Source organism: Solea senegalensis, linkage group LG1 (genome assembly GCF_019176455.1).
Source record: "Solea senegalensis isolate Sse05_10M linkage group LG1, IFAPA_SoseM_1, whole genome shotgun sequence".
NCBI lineage: Eukaryota > Metazoa > Chordata > Actinopteri > Pleuronectiformes > Soleidae > Solea > Solea senegalensis.
Window position 1 is genome coordinate 15,578,859 of NC_058021.1, and position 22,331 is coordinate 15,601,189.

Consider the following 22,331-nt stretch of genomic DNA (forward strand, 5'->3'; position numbering starts at 1 on the left):
ATTGTTGCTTCACAGACAGAATGTCACCAGATTGAATCTCAGTTAGACCAAGTGCTGCGTGGAGTCTGCATATTCTCCGTGTGTGGGTTCTCTCCGGTACTACGGCTTCCCCCCCCCTGCAGTGTGATCGTGGTACAACCGACTTTCGCTCCAGTGCGCCCGCAACCAATAAAGTGGTAGACAATCAGTGAGCAGTCTCTTTTCAGAATAAATTCCTACACAGTTTCTTCCTCATCATTCCAACATAATAACTATCTCTTCTTCTTTAATGTATAGACTTCTTCCACTTGTGTGTTGTTTACAATATACAACTATTCTCATTTGCGTTCTGAGTACAGGGAAAGACTTGAACTGAGATGTATTGGCTGCTGATTACACCTTGCACTGTTCAACAAATGTATTTATTCATCTTAAGAATGAAAGGTGCTATTTTGTCTGTTTTCCACATTCAGCTTCACTTTAATTTAGTTTCACGATTTGTTTAGTACCTTAGGGAAGTGCCCAAAGTTTAGGTGTATCCCATATTTACCCTGAAGCTATGAGAGCATTGAACCATGTATATTTGTCTGGAATACTATGTAACTATGTTTGTTTTTCTAAATTGTCATGATGTTTCAAACTACTTTTCTGCTGGCATCTTATTTCTGATGCTCTCCTTTTTTTGTGTGTTTGTGTGTAAGCCACTGCCCTTGCCCTTTCTGCCTCAGATGAAAACTTGTCCTTTTCAAAGGGCAAATGAAAACATTTTATTTTTCGCCAAACGTTTCCTCAAATTATGATTTGGCTGAAAGGGGGGGATGCCCTTAAACCACGATTGCCCACAATGTCAGGACACACCTGTGATAGATGCAGACTTAAATGACAAATATATATTAGAAGATGTTCCCTCTGTCCTGGAGAGAAATGATACAACTGACAACTCTTTCCAAAAAAAACACACATATTCATGACCCAGATAACTAGTGGTTTCAATCATAAAACAGTGTCCAATGAAACCAACCTGTCAACACCAATAAAAAGCCACTTTTTTTTCTTTAGCCCTGCTCAATTTTGATCAAATACAACATGGCAGCTAAACCACTGTCTTGTCCGTGTCACATTTGCTTGGTGATACGTTTTGTCAGTGGTGCTGATCCTTTCCAAGGCAGAATCAAGTGCAGCGCTCTCTGGTATATCACAAACTACACAGGCTTGGATTACCTCAAATACACTAGAAACAATCCCAACAAAAAAAAAAGAAAGAAACAATTAAGGGGATTTTCTGTACTTGAGGAAACACAATTATACAGGTGAGGCAGCAAGAATACCTTAGAGAGCTTTACCGCTTTTTGTTTTATGATACATTAAACGGAAGAGTCATCATGTAAACTTCATATCAAATTCCATGCTCTGTCAAGAATTTATGAAGTTATGAATAAACCGACCAAGCAGAACAAGCAATGCTGTCAAAATGCAGGGAGGCAATCAATCACGCGCACATTGATGTCTGCCCAGCTTCAAGTGCATGTGACCTCAAGACAGTCTGTATTGTTAAAATCCGTAGCAGGAGTATAATGATGGCGCCACACGAGTGGCAGTTTGCTGATGCAACAGCCTCCTTTCTGTGTTTAAGTCATTTTCTGTTCGTTTTTGCGTCTCTGACGACCTTGTGTAGAACTATGGATGCACAACTGTTGCTGCTAATTTGATGCCTTTTACTAATTTTTTTGACTATAGACTATCTTTACTATTTAGACTATAAAGCCGTTCAGCCATGACTCGATAGTTTACACCCGCAATCAGCTGTTGGCACGGTGTCGCACGGGGAAACTCCACGAGGGAAAGCTGCAGACGCAGGCTCTGATAAGGAGGGAGTGGAGATGCAGAGCTTTGGTTCAGCTTCTTCAGTGGTATTTGCTGTGTCTTAAAACATGTCAGTCTCTTACATGTAGAGATGATTCATGTACATTCCCCCACAGAAGCGAGACTGGGAATCAATGTGATTGGCAATTTCATTACTCTTGAGATGGTTCATTAAATTTCATAAATTATGTAATGTGTCCTAGCATAATGTATGTATGTGATGTGTTTTAATGCATATTTTAATGCATTACTCACTCAGGCCCCAAGGCCAAAATTGTACTAATGATGTTTGTGAATCAAATATGCTCTGTTTAAACATTAAAAACCTGAGATGAAAGTGTTTATTTTTCTTATATTTGCTTAAATTTGCTGTAGGATCATTTAAAGGGATATATTTAAATGATGTTTGGATGTCTAGGGAATTGCTATTCCTACCTGCTGCCCTACTGTTCCCTTTTAAGTAATGCTGTTTGAGGGGTCTATACAGTATGATGCTTTTGCCACACGATGTGTCCAATATTTGTCCGTGCAAAACAGATGAAGAAAATGAAGTGTATGCACATCATATCATATATGCTGAGATAGAGAGGCACAGCGACATGGCATTCAGCTAATGTTCCTAATATTACGCTGCAATTAAATATGCAGAATATGCTCTGCATTTGTGTTTCAATATGGTTGATAAGTCTCAATTCCCACTTCAACAAAAGGCACAGCTAATGTCATAAAACAATTATTTTCATTCTGTTTAATATTTTTGAGTTTAATTAAGTGATCACAACATTTCAGGAAAACTAGCCCACACCACTTCAGCTGACAGTCTGTTTGGAAACATGTGAAACTGGGTGTGTCAGTGTTGTATCTGTGCTGCTGACAGTTGTGCTGAACAGCTACACCCTTGTTTTTCAAAAACGTGTGAATATGAGGTCTGATTGTGAGCTTGCATGTGTGCTTTTCAGTTATTTTGCAATCCTTCTTTGCATACTTTGTCTGAACTATACAAATTTATACACATTTATTTTTGAAATTGCTTGTTTTTAATTTGTAGCGTAGTACTTAAAGCAACTTTAGAGATTTAGAACATTTTTGAAATGCATCACACCATGAATTGCAATGATTGTGAGTCAAGGTAACACTCAGTCCATCTCCTCTTGTTAAGCAGGGACCAATGAACCTCTTTGTGCCTTGAGCAATGAGCACTGATGCAGACAGGCCAACAGAGCCAGAGGAAGAGATGCTGGGCGATCTTTTACCCACACCTGTGTCTCTTAATATGCCTTGTTTGTGTCCATGCTCTCACAAACATACATGGAATCCCCATAAATAAAGCAATCCTGGTCTGTGAGTCTGCTTTTCTCGATTTTCTCATCAGCCCCTCAACCAGTGAGCTTTGAAAGTGGCTTATCGCAGCAGTTGCATGCAACAGATTATGCACGGTACCCTGAAGCAAAAGTGTCCCGGAGCACTTTGTTTGTGACGCATTCAGGATCAACCGGACAGATATTTTGTTTCTATTTCATCTCCACCCGAGCATAATATGCTATATTAGAATTATTAACGGGGAGAGCAAGTGCTGCTGCCATATGTAACACCAAACCATGCGTCATCTAACTTCGTTATTGCACGACTGTCTATAATATGCCGTGTGTGCTATGAAAAAATCTAAATAAACTTGTTAATCATGCCTTAGATTTTCCTCAGTGCTGAAAAATATAATAGTGTGTGATATTCTTCATTCCAAACACTTATGAGTTAAATAAAAGATAGACCATGATGTTGAATTAATTAATTACAGGCCTTCAATAATGTTTTACATGTAATACTATAATGTTCAGTTTTTATTGAATATGTATGAAAGGGGTATTGATTTACTATAAATACATGTACAATATATATACATGTTTGGAGGCTGTCTCTTTATCCACTTTTTTTTTTTTTTTTTTTTGTTTACAAAAGTGTTCCGCAAACACTGGATCGTTTCAAGAACACCTTCATCCACACAACCCGACCGCTCAAAATTGACTCTAAACACTGTAGTAATTTGCCAGGATGATGAGGAGAAGACAATAAAAGATAATCCTAAAGTGAATAGACCAAACAAAAGATAGTGACAGAGAAATGAAAGAGGAAGAGAGAGCTGGGACTCTGATATCATCGTTTCCCCAAAGCAGCTTATCGGTACACGTAACGTACGCATCTTCACGAAAATGAAAAGTGTGGCGTTATGTGATTCTGCATTCCAAAAATAGTGTTTCAGTGCTCCCAAAACGCCTGTTGATAAAAAGTCAATACAATTAGACAAAAAGTATTACTTTAGCGGATTCTCCTGAACTCATCGCATATGAATGTGGCCCCTGTGTTGTGTGGAGCTAATTAAAAGTGTTCTGAAGTATAATTAACTATATACTGAAGTATAAAGTGATTAACAACACTAGTAACCCCTCTCAGTATAAGCAAGTTCAACAGCAACACAAATGGCTACAAAACTGGATTTATTGCAGGCCTGTTGCACACAGCACTTGTTTTGTTTTTTTCTAGATGTACCTAATTAAATGGCAAGTGAGTCACTGTTATGTATCTGACATACTGTATTGGGTCTGTTATTAGAATTTCCAAACACAGCAGACATTATAGTCCTGAGTGGGCACTGTACTCGTAAATACTGCTGTCGGTCATAAATGTGGATCTGTGCCAGTATGTGTGCTGTAAAACTCTCCCCTTACCCCACTGCTGTGGTCAAGTCAGTGGGTGAGATGAAATGAGCAAAAGGCAAAAGGCAGCGTGCTACAAGTGGCTCTGGGAGAAATCCAATAGACCTGTGCGGTTGGATAAGGAGAACATATAATACGACATTACACGAGTAAGAATCATGCGCGTGCGGTCAAACCTGAGAAACACTTAAAAGCAGGTCACTGTGATGAAAAAATTCATTTGTATCAATTCCTGTGTCTGTTCCGTGATCGCGCCGCAGTGCAGAGCTCCCAGTCGAGCCAGGTGTACACATTCTGTGTAAATCCCACAGAGCAAGGCTCCAATCATCAATCATCGGCCCTCAATGTGTTGTAACATGAAGCTTCGTTCTCCTGCGTCTGTTATGCAAACAACGTCAACGGCGGTACTGCACACACCAGTGCCCTAAGTGAGTCAGTTTGAAGAAACCTTCACCTGTTTCTCTAGAATAATTTGTCAGATTTCAGTCCCAATCTGACCCTTCCAACAATCACGGGTGCCTTCCAATTTTAGGATGATTTGAACAGATTATATGGCCAAATGATGAGGGGTTAACATACAGAGTCTTCCCAATCTCAAATCGTAAGTATTACACACATTTGATATTGGTGACTGTTCTTTTGTTTAGAACCATTACTTGCACAAGCCAAGTCAATTCCTTCTTCCACAGATTCTTTTTTGCATTTCTCAGCACTCAACATTGCACACAAGAGCTATTAACTGACAGCGACGACAGTCCAACTCCATGTTTAAATCACACAAGTTTCTGTGAGATCCCAAATCCCTGGAATCTCCTCCCTGAAAGTGTGTGGCCCTGCATCAAGATTAAAACCCTGAAAATTGGTTTACGTTTGTTGTGTCACGTTTTTATAATCACGTCCGATTTATATATCCTCTAGTGTGGGCCATGATTTTACACAAGACACTGATTGAAAAACAAGGCACATCAGCGCCTCAACACATCACTTCTCTACATGTCTTGAAAAGGAGGTCTGAAACCAATGTGTTCACATTACTATTCTGTAGAAACTCTAACAGTGATGGTCACCTGCTGTGGCCATGCTGTGACCGTGTTTGGCTCCTCCAGTGGAACATGCTCGCAGTGTTTCAGAGCAGAGAATGATTTGAAACATTTTTTTTTTTTTATTATTATTATCAACGCGTTTTGTAAGATGAGAAAAAAATAAGGTGAGAGAAACCATTAAGGCCTTACATGTGTGACGGCAAGTTAAATAATTGAAACGACTCCAAGAGCTCCTGATTGTGATGAACTAATTGTGTGTATTATCTGGTGGCTTAAAGTGTGTGTCGAGCTATTGTGCTGCAGCTGAGTACAGCATGTGTGGATGCTGAGGCAGCGGTGGTGAGTGCAGTCAGTGGAGGCTGGTGCTGATTGGACCCCCGGGGGAACTTGGTGTGCAGTGGCTAGTGAAATGTTTGCCACACATGCTGACCTGAATTTGTTGACTGTCTAACCTCTTGCCTGGTCTTATGGAGACGCAGATCAAAGGTCACACTGCAGGAGAGGTGCTTCACAGGAGCATTTTCAAGGCAATTGCTGGATTGAGTTTGAGGGGGTGGGGAGAAGCCAGATTAGCAATGAGAAGTGTGTGCAGGACACACTGGACAAGGGATATTAGACATGAATAGCTCCCTTTTATTCCACCCTGTGCTGTGTTTTATTTGTATTTTTAGTTTATTTTAAAGTTAAAACAGTTAACCTGTTGACTCCCATTTTTATTCCACCTTGTGTTGTATTTTACGGTTCTATTTGCATATCTTGTTGTATTCTAAATTTAGAACAGGGTTTTATTTTCCTTTTAGTTTATTATTATGTATAAGCATTGACTTGCCATTATCACTGCTTTTTAGGGGCAATATATAATATTCTATATGAATCTTTAACTGGGAGAGCTTCCGCGAGGCTGTGAATGTTAACTGACAAAGACACAAAGCAGTATTACACAAATTCATACTTTGATTAAACGTCATTAGAAAACATTGAGTCATTAGAGTATGCTAATTGTACAGTGACAAGTGGAGAGATTTCTTTTGCACTGCTTGGCTATAAATATCCCCATCATCTCCAGGCAGTTTGTCAATTATACCTCTTGCCATTCTACATTTGATCAATTTTACACAGGGCACATTCTGCTCTGTTTTGCACTCATATGACTGGATATTTTTCCTAACCATAAAGGTTCTAAAAAAAAGAAAAAAAGAAAAGATGTTTGCTCAGGGAAAAGATCTTTCATGCAGGTGTTTGGGTCTTTTTGCCCCACACATAATCAAAAAGATGCAGGCAGCTTCTTAAAAAGACTCACAATACACTTCCGCTGCCGAACCGCTCTGTCGCTCTTTTTCCATGCCTGCTTCTGTTGCTCATCTCGGATTGGAAATTAAGTGTCAAAGCAACATCTCCAATATGCAACCAGGCAGCAGCTATACCCTCTGCTCTCCTCCCTGCACCTGATATAAATCACAGCACCGATAGGCCTCAGACTTTATTAATCCCGATAAGAGAATCAATACCCTCCGTTGTGCAAAAAAAGTAATCCTGACTTTGAGAAGTGTAAGCCAGCGTGCAAAGAGGATGTGTCCTCTGCAACAGTGACTGTGTACCAAAAGAGGCGAGGGGAGTTTATCAAAGACGAGGCGCGATTAACTGAATGATTACATTTACAGAGAGACCATTAATGTCGCCAAGGCTTGAGTTTGCAAAACTGATTCCCCACATTCATCTACTGCAGTGAACATCTTGTCCTACCCTGAGGCTTTACAGAAAATACAAGACATGATTGTAACAAAGCAGAGACAAAGATTGATTTTGAGCCGCACTCAAGAACTCTGTCCCAACTGTGGTGATGAGCATTTCATGTAAACCAGAGAAGTGAATAAATATATGGAAAAGGGGCACAGGAAGATTTAAAAATGCATAAACCTCTAAAGCCACTCTGTGCACACATTAATATTTATATAGGTTTGAAGAGATGGAAAAGAATTTATAGCCCTTTACCTAAGCAGGTCTGTTAAGCCTGTAAAATCAATTAGAACTGCAACATTTTTTGGAGATAAAATTGCAGGGTTATTTTTTTAAAGGCACTACAGAAAACTTATGCAGTTAAACCAGATAATGAGTTTACGTCTCCCAGTGTTTCATAGAAGGACAAGTGGTCGTCCTTTTATCAACAGTGGCCACCCATCCTGGCACATTCTTATCCAATATGCATGCAAACGTGGAGCTCTAAGATCTACCAACAGGGAAAAGGAAAATAATCTGTTTGTGCCATTGATTTGACCCTATGTGACCAAAGCTAATGCAAAAAATATAAATGTTCTCTAAAGTCTAAACTTCAATTCTTAATCTTACCTATTTTGCAATGTTTTTTCTTTTTTTTTTCCATTTAATTTATGTGTGGCTGCAGATGGGTGCTCACATTATTCGTCACCTCAGGAGCCAATGTCACTTATGATATATTATTAACATGTAATATGTATAATAATGTGCTGCCTCCTGTGATTAAACACATCATTTGTGCAATTAAGAGTTCAAAAAACCCTATATTATACTAAATAAGGTACAACTCCACTTCAATTTAGTCCATTCCACAGACTGAATGCCATTTAAATTCAACGAGGACAAACTGATGTCATGATTTATAAAAAAGACAGACTCACAGTGTCACAGTGCATATTATAATAAAAGGTCAACTGGACTTAATGGTGCATTGTAACCATAACATACATAAACATAGCATACAACACACATATTGGAGGCACAATTCACAAGGACAGAATTAATTGGTCTTTGTGTGGCACAAACAAAACAAACAAAATTGTGAAACTAAAAACCGGAATATGAAAATGTAGTTGTGCTTTCTGAAAATCATTAGCGGGGGATGCCGCGCTAACGCCTGCCCTATCTGCTGGAGACAGTTTTATCTTAACATAAAGTCTGGGAACAGGGCGGAACTGCAACCCTGGTGGGAGACGTCCTGGAGTGTGGATATAATGAGGAACAGTTAAAGGCTAAAGGATGGAAAAAGCTCACTTATTTTCACCAACACCTCAAATCCTCACCCCCTTCTCTGAGAGACACAAGCACACAATGCCACCACAGAGTTGTTGTTGATGAAAACAAGCTGGCTTCTCTGTCCTTTAACCCGTCACTGTACCTCATTATGTCAATCGCAAATGGCTTCCATTCAGTCATTTGTCCTTGTCGATGGTTTGCAGTCCATAGAAGACTGTGAGGTTTGCAGATATGAACACGTGTTGGTGTACAAATATGTGTATCATACATCATATACACCACAGTGGCTCTGATTCAATAACAAAAAGGCTATCAATGCCATGGGTAACATATTTCCTAATTTCATGTCAGAGACCTATCAATTCCAAAACCTGGTTGTATAGAATCTGATACTTGTCTTCTGCCCCCTGGTGGATACCTTTTGCACTAAAATGGCTGAATCCCATTATGGTTGCATCAAGGAGAATCATATGGTTTAATGAAGACTTTATGGTGAGGTTTTCTTTTATATACTTAATCATTTAAAGTAACTTATAATTACTTTTTTTTATTATTATATATCTAATTACTTTTGCATTTTCATTCATTGTATAAACTGCACGTTTGTGCAGAGGAGATTAGTGGTAAATCCCGCAATTGTCATTCTACTTGAACTTGATAAAAAAGTTGAATTTTCTTTCCATTATTTCTCAGGTCAGGCATTATTGGGTTAAGCCTGTGGGTTCCAGTTGCCTGTGGTCAATGATAAACCAGCTGAAAGATTCATTCTATCCGACTGCAGAGTGCAAAAATGGTAAAATGTTCTGCATTATCTAACAATACCAGTTGTTTTTCTACAGTCTCTCATGTGAGTCACAGGAGCATTTGGAAGAAAATGCCACAGATAAAACGTTAAACGTCACGTTGACAAAACAACACGGCATCACAGGCCAGGTTATGATGCAGCAATGCTTATGAAGAAATTGTTAGTATTCTATTTTAAAAAGAGCTTCATGGCACAGTGCTTGTATTCACCCATTCACATTTATGAAACTTATACATGAGTGATCTTTAGCAATTAAAAAGAAAATGCTTTAATTATAATTACTTAGAAGCAAATTTGGAGTTCAAATTCCATGAGAACAGAAAGTTGAAATACATACAAATAACAAAGGATTCTACTTTGCCAGAAAATCCTGAATACTAAGGCTCAAATAGTTATGTATTATATTCTGTTAATGAACAAAGCAACACCTTTTAACCTCGTGTTTGTATGTTAGTTAGTGGAGGAACAATGGCAGTGCATCTCCTCTAAGCTCTGTTTGTAAATGTAGGATCTATGAATCTGTGGGAATCTATGAGAGAAGACATCAGGGCAGTTCACAGAGGGAGGGCACGGCTGCATTTGGACAGTAATCGCCATAAACCATGTGTCAGCATTGGTAAAGTATTGCAGAGATGGAGAGATAGCTTCAGGTCATTTGTCAAATCGGTCTGTGCTCATCATAGGCTCAGGACACAGCGTCACCGTCCTAAAACATGAGTATTTAATGACATTGTGTGCATTTATTAATGGATCATAACTACTCATTGTTGTCTGCTGCGTGTTCTGCCACCAGGGCTCTACCCAGACAAAAATTGCTATGATTCCATTCTGCTTGACATCATTGTAGAACTTTCTAGCAGGCAAAGCTATTTATCTTTCATTCTATTTATCTGTTCATTGTTGTAATTGGTATCAAAGCACTGTTGCCTTTAAGGTGCGTCGTCAAAGCCATGTTTTGTTATATATCGCCTTCGTATGTGCCTTTGTAGGCGGCTTCGTAAATCTATCTATCATCAGAACCTGTACGACTTGTCGGTTTTACAACCTGACTGACTGTCTGACTGGCTGTAGTTAGTAGCTAACAAACTAATAACTGTCTAGCTTCAAGCTAATAACTGTCAAACTACTAACTGACTGCTGCCTAATCGTGTATGTGGAATAAACCTTCAGAAAGACAGTCGAGTTGTGCCAGCCGTACTTGTTCTGGTTAACCTTTCCAGAAGGGAGTATTAAGCTGAAAGGATCAGCCAGCAGAAATCTGGACAATCATCAAACCACTCCTCATATTGTTTGTTATTGACAGCTGAAATTACATACTGTGCAGTGTATTGAGGATTTTCTGGGGTTTTTTACCATGAATTTTTATTTCACATGAAGTTGTTGTACATTGAGTGCATTCAAGCTTTTTTAATATTATTTGGGATGCATGTCAGTTTGGGGTAATAGGCTGTCTTGTACAAGCAAAGCGACCGTACTTGAGGTCTGTTTGATATTAACTATCTTCTTTGCTTTGTGCGTAACCACACTTATCTGCCGCACAGCACACTTGAGTTAATGGGTCACTGAAGTCCATTCATTTTAGAAGCAACATTCATAATTTTACTCAGTAGACTCACAATTCTGCCACTTCTATCTAAGATGGATGTGTCGTTTTCAGTAACGACAGTCCAGGCTTTTTAAATAACCACCATCTCTCTCTGTGTTATTATCCTCCAGTGAAATCGAACTCCATCCAGCCTTCATTTCAAATCTTTTTCCTTTCAGAAAAAGGGACAACTTGTAAATATAAGTGTTGCGAGTGGATGGAGAAGCAAGGGAAATCAGTTGAGCTTCCTAAACCCTGTGACGTACATGTTGTAATACTGGAGGTATTTGCTTAAAGAGGCAAGTATCGGTTAAACAGCACCAGCAGCAAACAGCTGGTTAGAGAACTCAGACTGACGAGATGCACTTTATCTGTCTCAGCCATAGTTTGCTGACAGGGAATCATCCAACATTCAAGACGGCAATGGACTCTTCAGGGTATGAGTCTTTGAACAAGGTATTGTGCTCCTTTCATGACAAATGAGACATACATGTTTAGACTTACTGAAACGTGGCATGATGAATGCACACTTGTGAGTCAATTTTGTCAGGAAAGCCACAGTTTCCATCTCATTTTTTCTATTAAGAAAAAAAAAAGGCTCTTTGAGATTTTGTTTTCTGTCTTTCATGTCCCACTAATCAGGACACATTCATAAAAGCCTCTAAATTGGCAAAAAAAAAAAGGTTGTCAGAGCTGCCTTCCACAATTATGTCTCTGAAATTATGGATCGTATTACCCTCTATTAGTGAGCTGTATTAGAAGTTTGAGAGCGCCAAGTAGCTTGGCCTAAGTACTTATTATGGACTGATCATGTTTCTATGAACCACAAATATTCCATAATGAAAAATAATTGTCCAAAAAAAAGTCACAATATTAAATCAAGAAATCCTGATTGATTTTTTTTTATAGCCCAGCCATCACACACCATCTGTTAAGACAAATTCATGGCATTGCCACTACTGTGTTCCCATGTGAGTGATTTCTGTAATTAAAACATCTAAATTCCACCTCAGGACTGCTATTTTCTTTATCTTAATCGTGCGACTTCCTTAATGACTGATCAAGAAGAAGGCAATAAGAGAGATACAACTAAAAATGCAGCCAAAAAAAACAACCTTCTGCATACAGTGACATTGCTGTACTACAATGTGACAAGACTCAGCTATAGATCAATTTGACCCAATTATTCATTTGCTGCAGTCCCATCATGTGTCATATCCCCTGTCTGTCAAAAATATATATTATTGATCCATATGTGTGTCAACAATTGATGGGAAGGTTTTGACATCAGCTGTCATTACAAATGACTGTGCTTTTCACACCAAAACCTGTCCGGCTAATACTTGGCAGCATCAGAGCAAAGGCTAAATCAATGCATTAAGAGGTGACTAGGCAGGCGGCGCGCATGTGTGCGTGTGTGTGTGTGTCAGTTGATAATGACTCTGCACCTGAGTCCATTACAAAGATAACAGCCTTGGTGCACACACACTCACACAGTCATCCTGAAGCAGTTTACAGTGGGAGCTCTTTTTTTGCCGAATGAATGATGCTATTCAGATTTCAGAGTGTGACAACAAGATTATCAGCCTGATGATTAACACATGGTGTTATGTAATACTGAAGGTGTTGCTGTGATCTGCTTTTCTCACCTTTTAGCAAAGGCTGATGGATGACACAGATTTCAGTCTCTCTCAAAGCGTCAAAATAAAACCATTATGTTATCTCTTTTTTATTGATATCATCAGGGAGTAATAGGAACTGCAGAGCACAGCAGTGACTTCTAACTGCTGTTTTATATTAAGGAGGTGACAATGCCCTCTGTGATGACAGGTGTGGTTACGGTAAAGCTAAACTGGGCAGGACATCATACGAGTTATATTATTATTTTATTGTATGCAACTTTACTTTAAAGCTCATATTGACGGATGAATTATCTGTTACATGAACTAACTAAACTATTGAGACCATCTCTGGATGTTTTATTACAAGCTATCTAAGAAGTAAAAGAAAATTGACACGGTCTTGTTGTTCAACCAAGTTTGGACAAATATGACAATAATAGAAGAGGCAAATGATTTTAGATATCAGCTGCTATAAAAAACACCAAGCAAGTTTGGCCAATACTCTACTACACCTTATCACACAACAACCAGCCATCACATCACAGGCAGCTGAGGTCTCTGTGATTTTAGCAGCACTTCATTTTTACATTGTGTGAGCACATGGGCTCATTTTGAAGCAGCTGTTCCAGTGAAAAGCTGTGTAATAATATTGATGTTCACTGAAGTGAGTTAAAGGGACAAAAAAAACAACAATCCTCCATCTAACAATTAAGGTCTTTAAGTTTACCCTTATGAAATCACCAGTGCATGTATTACAATATGCTTCTTAAGAACAAACCCATTTTAATTAAACAAAAAAGAAGAATAGGAACAAAGGATACAAACATGGATATTAATAATTATAATAGCTTATTATCTTACTGGTTGTGTTGTACTTCACCCCGTTGATGTACTCAGGACAAGGTATCTCCACAATGCTCCCTGTGCTGCTCCGTGGCCAGCAGGTTCCAATCTCATCAGTCGTGGCATTACAATATAAACCTTAAACAAACAAAAAACTTCGTATTAGGTTATCCACGAAGCAATAAAACACCTCTTAATGTCGTATAAGAATTAGGAGGGAAAGATTTCAGTTCTTCTTACCATCAGCGCTCAAAGATAATGAAGCGTTTTCCAAAAAAGTGTCCTGAAGCGCATCTATCAAAGTGCAGTTTAGGTCCCCGAGCTCTCCAAGAATGATTTGATAGATGGTGGCGTCCATGGTGCCAGCGTTCAATGATAAGTGGATTATTTCCAAGTCTGAGAGGAGATGGACACAGCGCGCGCGGCTCCGCGGTGTTCATGCGCTTGTGAATCTGAGCGACAAGTCGAGAGCCCGGCGCTCCTGCTGGGAGCGCGTGCCTGGCCAATCAGACATGCGCATCCGCTCATCCATCCACTGGCTGCAACCCCTGTGTGAATGACAGCCGACAAACCGGAGTGACAAGACAATAGGCTTTGTCAGTCTGGTATTTCACACCTGCCATCATTGTTTTTTTTTTTGGGGGTCTTCTGCCTAGACATGGAAAAGTCAGAGCGGAAGAGATGGGGCATAAATATGAACTCAAAAAAAGTGCTGATAATAAACATCTGTTGGAAAGAAAACAACATTCACATGACTAGTCCAGGGATTACTATACACATTGAGTAAATATAGGGAATTGTGGTCATTCCCAGAGGTGGAAAGTAATGAATTACATAAACTGTAATTGAGGTTTTTTGTGTACTTTTGTGTAATTTTTTTTAATTTATAATATTTACTTTTACCCAAATATGTTGGTTTTTTTTGGAAATACTGTATTTTGCTACATTTTAAATAACATCTGTCACTGAGTAAAAAGTGGTTAGTGTGAATTTAAAAAATAAATGCATCGGAAACTTTGGCAGTGAATAATGAGGACAAGACAAACCTGTGACTCAGGTGGTATTGTTATGCATTGCCAATAGTATACATATACATTTCACTGTTTAGTTAGCAAAACCTTAGTTAGCAAAAGATTGCTCACGTCCTGCCACTGAGTTGTAAAATATGGGCTAATGTAAACAATTTAGTAGCCTCACCTAATCTACACCGCAGTGTAGAAGGTATATCACAATCCCCAAAGATGGGATGTAGACAACATAATTTGTCTTTATTGATAACCTTTCAACATAATATAAGTCAAAATGACTCCATAAGCTCCATTTGCAGCCTTGGGGAAATCTGGCCCATGTTGGGAGACCAATTGTCCCTTTGGAAACATTGCAAACTCAGCATTTGCAACTACTGCCTATGTTGCAAGGCAAGGCAACACACATGTGTTGAGGGGCTGGTAATCAATTAAAGCTTGGTAAAGAGACAGATAATCAGCAGAATTACCCCCTTGAGAAAATATTGTAATTTGAATATTTAAGAACAAGCCACACAGGAAGACACATTTTCAAAATGAATAGAATGCAAAGTGTGGTGAAGTCATACATCATGCCTTGCCTCCCAGCATGGCAACTCTCAGCTAAACAGTAGTGATGGGACGCACTGTGTCGATGCTTTGAAGCCTGGATAGAGAAATGTGTGCACCCCAGCATGATCTGCACCCTGCAAACAGGTTTTTTCCAAAGCCGGAGAAGTCATTTCCAAAAAAAAAAGAATCTCTTAAACCCCAACACTGTTGACCAAATGCTGTTTTTAACCCCCCCACAACCATCTTCACCTTCATCTTCCTTGTTAACACTGCAACATTGAAAACATAATTGTTCCCCCGTCATAATATGACTTCATATTGGAGGAGGTCCACTTTGATAATGGTACTACTACCAATTAGAATGTGCCAGCCAAGAAATACTTGTGCACACCACTTACAAAGGAGCACAAGCACGTTAATAAGGGCACATCGTCTAAATGGGTTATGATCTTGTTCTCCCAAGAGAAAAATGCATATTTAAACGAATAAATGAATGAATTTCTTGTTCCTGGCAGTCATTATCCCCATGCCCAAACTCTCACCATCACTACTAAACCAAAAACACATCAATACAAAAAATAAAGCAAAAAGCACCCAGCAACCCAGCTGATCAATCAAAAAAAAAAGCTAAATATAAAACTAAACAAAGAAAAACTAAAATATGACAAACCATTTAATCATTGAAAAGCTAATTATAGCAAATAAACCCAACAAGCAAATTTGACAAAAGCAGTTAAATATAATGGATTAAAGTAAAAGCAAATACAAATGGCAAAGTCATGAAACTCATTTAAGGAGGTTATAGGGGCAAAACAATAGAATACAAGAGGGCAAAAGATAAATTGGCAAAGGGCACAAAAGGTTCAAAGCAAGGAGACTTCTTGACAAAACAGCTAAACCTACCGCATATCCACACAGATCCTGCAACAGACCATAAGTGAAAGAAACAAACTGCACAGGTGCATGATATATCACTAATCAGGTGGGAGGAGACACATTTCTCGCAAATGTGTCTGTACTTGTTTGGTTGCAGGGGTCATCAGAAATAGTATTTAATGCAGTGGGGAGGAGACTCTCACAATCACACAGTACTGACTGTGATGTTCTCGTGTTGCAACGGGGACGGAAAATGTGCCAGCTTTCCAAAGTCACAAGGTGAAGAGCTGACTGCTTTATATGACCTGACACTGACGTGAACAGGTGAAGTCAATAGCTATGTTAAAAAATGGCTTAAATGTCTGGAAATTACAGTTCCATCGTTTATATGGAGGCAAAAACAAATAATCCGATTGTGCTGTGCGTACACATGCATCAAGTGTTCATGGTATTTGGACACTCGTTGAGTGTGTCCCATAGCGTTCTCCTTTTCCTTCACTTGTCTGTGACTTTCGTGCCTGTTCATTATTCTTTTTTGAAATGGAAATACACCATAACGCTAACAGATCATCAGCTCAACGTGTACGTGGATCAGATAAACCAGGAAGTCATGATTGGATCAACTGTTTATATGACTTGAATGACGCTCAGCATATACTAGCCTTCTCATCTGGAATGAAATTTGTTTCAAAATGGGCTGTATTGGATCAGAGTTTTATACCAACGACTTGTGTCCATGTAAACATTCACAGTACAATTATGTGATTGATGTAATTATTTCTCTCTAAAATAACACAGCCTTTCACCTCTGAGGTGGAGTTCAGTTATATGCAGACAAATACAACTAGTTTTTTTTAAGCAATGGGGCTATTTTTAGATAAGTGCAGGTGCCGTTAATAAATTGGATTTTGCCAGAATACAGTGTGACTGCCTTAACTTGCAATGTCACACCTGCGTCTCTTTTTCTTTCTTTTTTTTTTCTTTTTCCATCTGCAGCAAGGATGCATTTTAAACTTCAGTGGCTAAAGAATGAGAGTTCTCGAAATAGAGGGTGTTCACCTTTAACTCAACGGGCCTATTTGTGATTTAAAATGTGAAAATCATTACGACCACATTGACTTTTTTTTTTTACTCCCGTACATCCAACACTTAACATTTTCCCAAAAAAGAACTACAAACCACATAGAGTGACTATCCTCTCTAACAGTTCACTGCCAATGTCCACTTGAATGCAAGTAGAGCTTTGTGGGGAGATTGGTTTGGCAGTTTATCAAGTGACACATGAGAACCACTTTACAGTACAGTAGAATGAGAAATAACTACAAAGAAATGATAAGCACGGTCAATATGAGTCTGTCAGTAGATTTTGTAACATTAATGAAGTTACTTCTCTGAACAGAAAATGCAAAGTAACTTAGTAACAATTATTGGTGCAGTTGCATGCTGCAGCTGAATATTGCGCATTTCACCCTTCCCTTCCAAGAATGTAGGAGAAACTATCCCTAACTCTCAGCCAATCAGCAAAGGTTAGGGTAACAGGGTAACAGGGTAACACTAAAGTCTAACACTAAAAATAAATATTCCTTTCAGTTTATTTGTGTTTTTCTGATACTTTTATATATATATATATATATAGAGAGAGAGAGAGAGAGAGAGAGAGATATTTTAGAAAATTGTAACCATATATGCTAACTTCATAGATTTTCTACATGAAAATGTAATATTTTTAAAAATGTCACAAATGTAAATAAAGGCTATTGGGTTTCAAATGTGAATATCCAAGTGTTTCAATGACTGTCCAATAAAGGGTTTATCTTACGACCTGGACCTCCATGTATGACAATTACAAAACACAGAGAGTGCCTTTATTTGACACGCATCTCCTCAGGAGGCTGAGGAGCCCAAGTCTGGCTGTTTACCGGATAAATTCAAGACGTGACCTTTTCACAAGCCTCCACATGTAGCACTCCGTTTCATTTCACCACCCCGTGCTTTCACATCATGTACAGACAGATCAGAGTCCAGCATCTGAATGTCGACTGTGATGAACAATGGATATAATTGCACGCCCCTCCCAACCACAAAGCAGCACACCAAAAAGTTAATGAATTCCCTCACAGCATCCACTCTGTACCACGCGGCTTTCAGTGTTTCTCGTGACTTGAGCGAGGCCTGTTGTCATCCTCACTGATTGTGATTAGTCTGACCACACTGAAATGACCGGCATAGGGAGAACAATTATTATTTGTGCGTAATCAAATGCACGCCAATGAATCATGGAGCACTAAAAGGCCATTTTCATGATGTAACTTTTTTGTATACAGTTCAAAGGGAAAAACAAAGACAGGATTTGAAAAAACCTCCCTAAAAATGTCCCAACAACAATTACATGATTGGTTTGACTGTATCGTTGATTAAAGATTGAACAGATTATATGTGATGATTGTGCTTGGACTCAATGGGGGAATATTATAATCAAGAGCCTTTGCCCTGAGCAACAGCTAGTTAAATCCCTCATGAGTCCAGATATTGGTGGAAATGACAGTCTGTGACTCGTTGAGGCTGATGAGGGGTGAAGATTGATGACACTGATTAATCGGTGAGGATTAAGTGGCGATGACAAGGTGGGTGGCGGCCGTAAAAGCAGCATTAATGAACTAAGAGAGAAAAGATCTGAATGTGTGTTGCAGCACTGAGACCAGCTGAAGGAACGGCTGATAGCTGTTTAATAAGGCCTTGCGTTAGTTTATGCACGACACTGTAGTCATACACCCCAGTTGTAATCAGCTGCCACTTTAACACAAGGTGGGCCATTTGAATAACACTCCCCCCTCACTTATTTCTTGCTGCCACCACCTCAGCCTCCGCCTAGATCTGAATCTTAACAGGCTCAAAAGTTTAAAAATGTTTTTCAGTGTCTTGCTGGGGCACTTACTTGTACTTGTACTTTCCTGCACCGCACTCTCCGTTCTCACAGAGCATTTGCATTTCTTGCAATACATGGTTTTATTATGTCCAGAGTGTTCCTGACTGAAATAAATTAGCCGTGATATCACGTGTGCCATCCGCTGAAACCTTTGACAAATAAGGCGACATGTCAGCTGGACTCCTCTGTCACTGCCCACGCTGCATGTCAGACCCCTGTGTCGACGGTCTGTTTAAGCTCTGTGAACTGTGTTCGGCTACATTCAAAATTCAAAATGACTTTCCCTGCTTTGCATATATAAGGTCCAGAGAGGTTGGAAGACAGAGGAGTGCTAGATTAGTTGCAATTAATTCATCATTCTCCTGTGTAAGGCTTAAATACGTTTGCTACTTCAACTAAGTAATGGTGAATATTGTACTGATTAATCTATACTCTCAGGAAAACTGTATAAACCTATTTTGAAACTGAACAGTTGCACTCCTCTGAAAACTGAAAATGAATAATGTGTTTGATTAACCTATTGTGTGATCTACAGCTTAGTATATACTTGTTGGAAATAATGTCATACATTCTTCTACGAGACATTTCTATGAGACATGAAGTGCTCTACATGCTTCTAATCTATCCTCTTTGTTTACTGCGATCGTAATAGTTAATTCACCAGAGCTTGAACCTCAGATCTCGGAGACTGAGCATCCTGAGACCTCAGGGCATTTAAAGCAAATCCCGCATAGACTCAACTCAACCACAGTTGGTAATTGATTTTATGTGGGCTTCCTCGTGGTGATTCTAAACTGGTGCACAGTGACTCAGGGTTTTATTTAGAACTGTAAATTCAGGTTTCCTGTAAAAAGCAAATATCTTCTAGGTGGGAATAACCGATCAGATACTCACAGAGAGAGAACATGTCACTTTATTTGCACTTTTAGAGGCGTTCAATATGATTACAAATCAAATGACTCACTTGTACTTTGTGTTAGTTTGTGTCCGGTATGTTGCCGCTAACACGATGAAAGCACTTTAAAGGAAATCGATTTACACTTTGAGTCTAATTGACCTAATTCTTAGGCTTAGGTGGAGAACTGCCAGCTAAGTTAAGACAAATTGATTTGGCCCAGAATACAAAAATATCTGTAAAATTAACAGGATTGTCAGTTTGTTCTGGTTTAAAAAAAGAAAAGAGACACAAAACACACAAATTAATAAGCCAGGTTTGTACATGAGAATAACTGTTGTATTTGGGGAGGATTACGGTCTTTACAAGCCATGCATGTCACTACCACAGGTGAGGATTAAATTGAGCAAGGTGCTATGGCAGAGAGCAGCTGCAGGTATGACATCTGACATTAGATTTCTCGCCAAAGGAGGTGTTATAAAAATGGATATGGCTCCCCACCCCTGTTCTGTGAAATATAATTTCTGCAAGTGAGCTGTTCTTCACTTTATTGTTTTTGGCTGAGCCCAACAACAAAGGAGAGTATCGGCAGGCTGGCTATGTGTCAGAGGATCATGGAGGAGTGGCTCAGAGCAAGGGCAGAGCAGGAAGAAACTTACTCGACAGAAAACAGGAGGGGGTGGGACACAAATTGCACCTTGTGGCACCCAAAGTACCCTCTGGATTCAAAGCAATTCACTAAATGAGACACAACAAAATAAACCCATCAGCTAAATACAACGAAAGGTCACTTACGGTGATAACATATTGGGAAGAATACCCAAAGCCACTATGCATTACATGTCACGGAGGACGGGATTTGATTAAGCACTAGCATGACTCCCTACAGGATAGAAGGACAAAATGATCTCATGAGTCAGCCGGAAATGCTTTGCATAACTGCATACAGTGTATAGTGTGAGCTACTTACTGCACTCAGAGGAATGACAGCTGCTGAATAAATATCCTCCTGCACCATGGCACAGGGAAGTGAGGTGACTTAATCAGACTTATACGCCCTTTGACAGTGCAGCCCAGCAGTCACACACTGAGCTCTGCTCAGGTGGCACACGTGATAAGCCCTGTTCATTGTGTCCCAGTTCATTTGGCTGGTGACGTGAGCAGTTGACTCATGTCAGTTCATCTCCTGCTGCTGCCGGGAGCAACCTATCCCTCACTTTGTCACTGTGCCACAAAACACTTGGAAATCATGCTGGACACATGCTTATTTGAGGAAAACCTTCGACCACTCCACTCAAATTGAGTGGTGCAGTGCTGGTTATGCTCTCCAGTTCGCTGCACAGTTCAAAAAGACTCTCCTGCTAAAACACTGTAAATGGCCACAAGTGATTTGCTTAACTAAAAGAGCAGTTGCCAGCTGTATCTTTGTAAATCTGCCTCTGTGGCACTGTGGTGCGTTATCACAAGCAGAGAACTGTCCATGCATTATCACGAGTAAATGGGAATCCCACAATGTTTGCCAAGGCTTATCATTACAGAGGGCTGCGCTCACACTGAGACGTTTGTCCTGCTGTTGCAATGTAGATCATTTGTACCAGTAATGCTGGTGTTGTGTCTTCGATCATTGAGAGTATGGACACATTCTGTTACTAAAGATGTAAAAAGGCAAACTGATCTGTAGAAGAAAGATAGGTGATAAACATAGATAACATGTTGCAAGTAAAATAGGGGCATTAATTGTGTAAAACATGATGAAAATGACTAAACACACCAATAAGGTAAAGGAAATTAGCATATGTGGGGTTTGGGGGTGGGATGTTGGACATATTTAGCACCCAATGCATTGACACAAACTCAAACCTTAACTTTAATCACAACTCCTGCGTTTATGTGCGTCTATTCATGTGTAAATGTCTATCTTTGTGAGGACATTTTGACCTTGTGAGGCTATTTTGGCAAGTCCACACAAATGTAACTTTAAAGGGCTTTTTGGGGGAGTAAGACCTGATTTTAGGCTTAGGGTTAAGGTTAGTATTAGGGTTAGTGTAAGGTTTAGGGTTAGGCATTTAGCTGTGATGGTTAAGGTCATGGTAAGGGGTTTTGCATTCTTGGTCACTCATGGTATGAGTTTAGTAGAGCTTTGTTTAGTCTGTCTAAATGAATGGAAGTCAATGCAGTATCCTAAAAAGAATAGTGTAACCCTGTGCATGTGTGCACACTCTCATGAGTTTGGGAATATGAATTTCCTTGCATTTGTATTTGAATGCATTTGTTTCTTTTCTGCTGCAAGGACAATGCAAAGTGTTGTGTTTATAAAGTGGGGCTCAAGCAGATGATCTGAAATGGCTGTTGGTACTGAGGCTTGTTGACTCAATGGGACTCTGAAATGTGAGTTATGGAGGCTATGGAGGTGAAGATGAGGAAAGACGTGTCAAAGGCACTTAATGAGCAAGTAGGGGGCGAAGGAAAGATAAGGGGGAAGCCAGTAACACAACAGTGGTGAATGCCAACTGCTACACAACACCAACAACAAACAAACAACTGCAGTTTTGTCAAAGCCTTTGTCGTGGAGGTTTAGACAGAGTATACATTCCAGC

General features: G+C 39.4%; 1 protein-coding gene across 2 annotated transcripts in view; it reads right to left on the bottom strand.

Annotated features, from left to right (window-relative positions):
- Positions 1 to 22,331, bottom strand: part of LOC122781498 (corticotropin-releasing factor receptor 2) — a 43,894-nt gene that overhangs the window by 19,492 nt on the left and 2,071 nt on the right. The window contains exons 3-4 of one of the 2 annotated variants that reach the window (XM_044045190.1): positions 13,701 to 14,008; positions 13,479 to 13,598 (exon numbers count right to left, since the gene is read on the bottom strand). In XM_044045190.1, coding sequence (XP_043901125.1) covers positions 13,479 to 13,598; positions 13,701 to 13,818 — 238 coding nt within the window. In that variant the 5' untranslated portion in view covers positions 13,819 to 14,008. Of the gene's footprint in view, positions 1 to 13,478; positions 13,599 to 13,700; positions 14,085 to 22,331 lie in introns of those variants that run through there. The other variant, XM_044045199.1, reaches the window with a different exon arrangement.